Source organism: Wasmannia auropunctata, unplaced genomic scaffold (assembly GCF_000956235.1).
Source record: "Wasmannia auropunctata unplaced genomic scaffold, wasmannia.A_1.0 LD336074.1, whole genome shotgun sequence".
Lineage (NCBI taxonomy): Eukaryota > Metazoa > Arthropoda > Insecta > Hymenoptera > Formicidae > Wasmannia > Wasmannia auropunctata.
In genome coordinates this window covers 4,614,215-4,618,005 of record NW_012026816.1, presented here as the reverse complement: position 1 = coordinate 4,618,005, position 3,791 = coordinate 4,614,215, and the positions used below count along the sequence as shown (strand labels likewise).

Sequence of the window (3,791 nt, the reverse complement as noted above, 5' to 3'; positions counted from 1 at the left end):
GTGCTACGACTAACATCGGCAAGATTTTCATCCTGTAGCTCGCGTGCAATTTCGGCAGCAGTTTTCCTTACATCTGCAGTTGATTTGCGTTTAATGACCCGTAATCTTCCAATACGCGGGCGATCTTCCAAATCATATCCAGCACGATACTTAGCAATAATATCATTCACGGTTGATTTTCCTATAGATAATAATAAAGCAATCTCACGAGAAGACTTTCCATTTTCAGAAAATTGAATTACTCTCTCTCGAATTTGTACTTGCGTATGCCGAGCCATGTTTATGCTTCCACGACTTCCTACGAACTAAGTGTATTCATTGAACGCGATATTATATATAAACAAACCACTCGAGTCCTACTATGGGTCAAATATATTAAGTGGCCGGAAACTTTTGCACATGTAAATATGACAATTACAACGATAAATATTTTCATGAACATAAACAATATTCTTCCACTTTATTATTTTGTTACCTATATCTTATACTCGCACCTGGTAATAATTAAAATTTTATTAGGGTTTTTTAAAATAAATTAGAGTACAAAATGTCACTGGCCGGAAAATTCTGCACGCCACTGTATAATAGACCAAGCATTCTTATGCTTTTGCTGTGGAGGGGGTGAAGCTGGAAGTTGGCAAAATACGACTGAGAGAGATAGTGCGATTTGAGGGGAATGCTCTCTCTTTTATCTTACTGCAAGATGACGCTGGTGTCAATTGACAGCTGTTGACATCGGCCATCTTACCAATCTTACTGTAAGATAAAATGAGACAGCATTTCCCGCAAATGCTATCTCTCTCAGTCGTATTCTGCCAATTTTCGGCTTCATGCTGTGGACAGAATGCTCGGTCTCTATATATATGCGAGGTCGGTTCAAAAAGTATCGCGAATTTTGAATTTCCGCGGGTTACGTATATTCGATTTTCGATTTTTTTGTGGCATTATGTTGGTACTCATGTCTCTCACTTATGCCGACAAGTTCGGCCATTTTGAATGTTCAATTAATTTTTGACAGCTGCTTTGCTTGCACGTGTTTTGACTCGTCTTCGATTTTTGCCTATTCCAAAAAATGGATCAAAGAATCTGTATAAAATTTTGTGTGAAAAACAAAATTAAGTGCGCGGACGCATTCCGAATGTTGACTGTGGCATATGGTGAAGCTACCTTGGATCGAAACAACGTTTATCGGTGGTACAAAATGTTTTTAGAGGGCCGAAAAGATGTGAATGACGAAGAGCGTGCTAGACGCCCGAGCACGTCAACAACAGACGAAAACATTGATGAAGTGAAGAAAATAGTATTGGCCAATCGTCGAATCACCGTTAGAGAAGTTGCTGAGGACCTAAACATATCGATTGGCTTGTGCCATTCGAATTTTACCAATGATTTGGACATGAGACGGGTCGCCGCGAAAATCGTACCAAAATTGTGCGCGAATTTTTGGCCAAAAACAACACACTAATGATGTCGCAGTCACCGTATTCCCCAGATCTGGCCCCTGTGACTTTTTCTTGTTCCCGAAACTGAAGAGGCCCATGAAAGGACGACGCTACGCTACGATTAAGGAGATAAAGACGGCATCGAAGGAGGAGCTGAACAAGGTCACAAAAAATGATTTTTTGAAGTGCCTCGAGGATTGGAAAAAACGTTGGCACAAGTATATAATATCTGATGGGGATTACTTTGAAGGGGACAAAATAGATAGTCATGAATAAATAAATAATTTTTGAAAAAACACAAAATTCGCGATACTTTTTGAACAGATCTCGTATATATATGTCATATATATATATGAACCCCCTATCTAGCGCCTAGAGAGTCTTTAATCAGAGTGGCGCCATACGGCTGCCACTTTTGATTGGTCCGCCATGTTTTCTCCATTCTCGCAGTTTTTTAAACAAATTATTTTCTAAATTTTATATTTATATTTAAAAATGCTCCGAAAAATTGTAACGAATTAAAAAATAATAATTAATAAATCTAGTAATTGCAAAATAATGTTATTTATTGCCAATCAGTGCACATTTTTTACAAAATAATATTATTCATTGCACATTATTTGTTACAAAATAATGTTATTCATTGATAAATAAAACAAAATTTATTTTAAATATGATAATAAAAAATAAACCGTAAATATAAAATTATATAACATTTAATATATAATAAAAAATAAACCGCAAATATAAAATAATTTTATTTAATAGTGTTCGGGAGTCGACCGCGGGCGCGCGGGACGTTTGGAGGTTACGCGCCGCTCCGGGACGGGCTCGAGCATGTGTCTTTCACGTGATCGGACCGCGGCCACGGCGGTGCGTCAGCCCTCGGTCGACGCTTACGCTCCGCGTGACCAATAGCGCTGCCCCCGTTGCGAAAAGCGGCTGATTGCAGAAAAACAATCAGCCGCGTTAAAAATTCCACTGAATTCCTTCTCGAAGGCTCGAACAAACAACTCGAGCAAACAACTCGAACAAACAGGAAGCGCCCTTCGATCACCCCACAAATTCGAGTCTTCGAGAGGGAGAGCTCGGCCTACGTTGGAAAGCGGGAATCGCCCGCACTCACTTTGCCGCCACATAGTCTCGCGTACGGTCACGCTGGTTTTCTCGGTCGCTAGATACGCCTTTATCGAGGGCCTTGTCTCGCGCAAGTTATCGTCGATCCGCCGTCGCGGATTCGATAAATCGCTAACTTCCTCTTCAGTCGAAGAGTGAGTTAATTCGCCTCAAAATTAATTCATAATACTCCGGGCTGTAAATAGTTATACTTTATTGTGCAATAAACGTGTTAGTATTAAACGTTACATCTTCCGTTTTTTTCTTCGGACTCGCGCTCACGACGCTTCCCACTTTGTGTTCCCCGCGGTAAGTCCGCTCGCGAACAAATAGAGTAATGCGTTGCCATAGTTTTACTGTTATAATATTTGCGATTTGGTAATAAAATTATACGCTTATTTTTATACTTTAAACGTATTGTAGCAAATTTTTTAAATTTAAACGCAAATTATGAGAATCAAGAATATGATCTGTGGGAACAATTTATCTTGTGCAATACCTAGCCCTACAGCTGACAGCTCACAGCAGCACTGGATAGACAAAGATATATATCTTTCTTTCTCTCTCGCGGGATTTGGAGAAAAAATGGCGTCACTTCTCTTACGGCGTCACTCTGATTAGAGCACTGAAATATAATAATACTGGAACGCGCACGGGCACTAGTATCGTGATCCGACAAAGAATTGCTCCTAAGTGGTATCTGTGTCTCTTTCTAGTACAATCTGGCCAAAAGTTTTATACGGCACACCCAGCTTCACGCATTGTATTCAACTTTAGAACGAGACTGTACGAGCCCCACTACCGTCTATTGCACATGCGCAGTATAGCTTGGAAAAGGATAAAGATTCCACTTTGAATGCTCTTTCTCGGATCTCTTCTTAACAAAGGCGGCATGGGCCGTGCGCGTTCCAGTATTATTATATTTCAGTGGATTAGAGGCTCTCTACCCAGCGCTCAGCGCCCAGCGCCCTCCTCTAATAACTGCGAAGACTCTAGGTATACTATGTCTATGGCCTGTTTACACAGGACGCGTTAGTGCGCTACGCATGGTGCAATAGCCAATCATTCTTTCGCACTTATGGAAAAGTCGGGAGGTAGAATTTCAATTACGACATTTACGACAACGCATTTGCGCAGCTGTTATTTAATAATACAAGTATAATGAAAAATCATAAAAAACCTGGACCGCTTAAAAAAACCCGCCCGGACGCCTCCGGGCGCCTTCAAAATTAG

The 3,791-nt window shown here is 40.5% G+C and overlaps 1 protein-coding gene across 1 annotated transcript; it reads left to right on the top strand.

Moving 5' to 3' along the window:
* The first annotated feature begins 1,072 nt into the window (after positions 1 to 1,072).
* LOC105449797 (putative uncharacterized protein FLJ37770) lies at positions 1,073 to 1,465 on the top strand. The gene has a single exon (XM_011689177.1). It carries the CDS (start codon positions 1,073 to 1,075, stop codon positions 1,463 to 1,465), a length of 393 nt encoding a protein of 130 aa, XP_011687479.1.
* The last annotated feature ends 2,326 nt before the right edge of the window (positions 1,466 to 3,791 follow it).

Bases quoted from the DNA above. Each gene is read 5' to 3' on its own strand.
- LOC105449797 (XM_011689177.1), top strand. From the start codon at position 1,073: ATGGATCAAAGAATCTGTATAAAATTTTGTGTGAAAAACAAAATTAAG.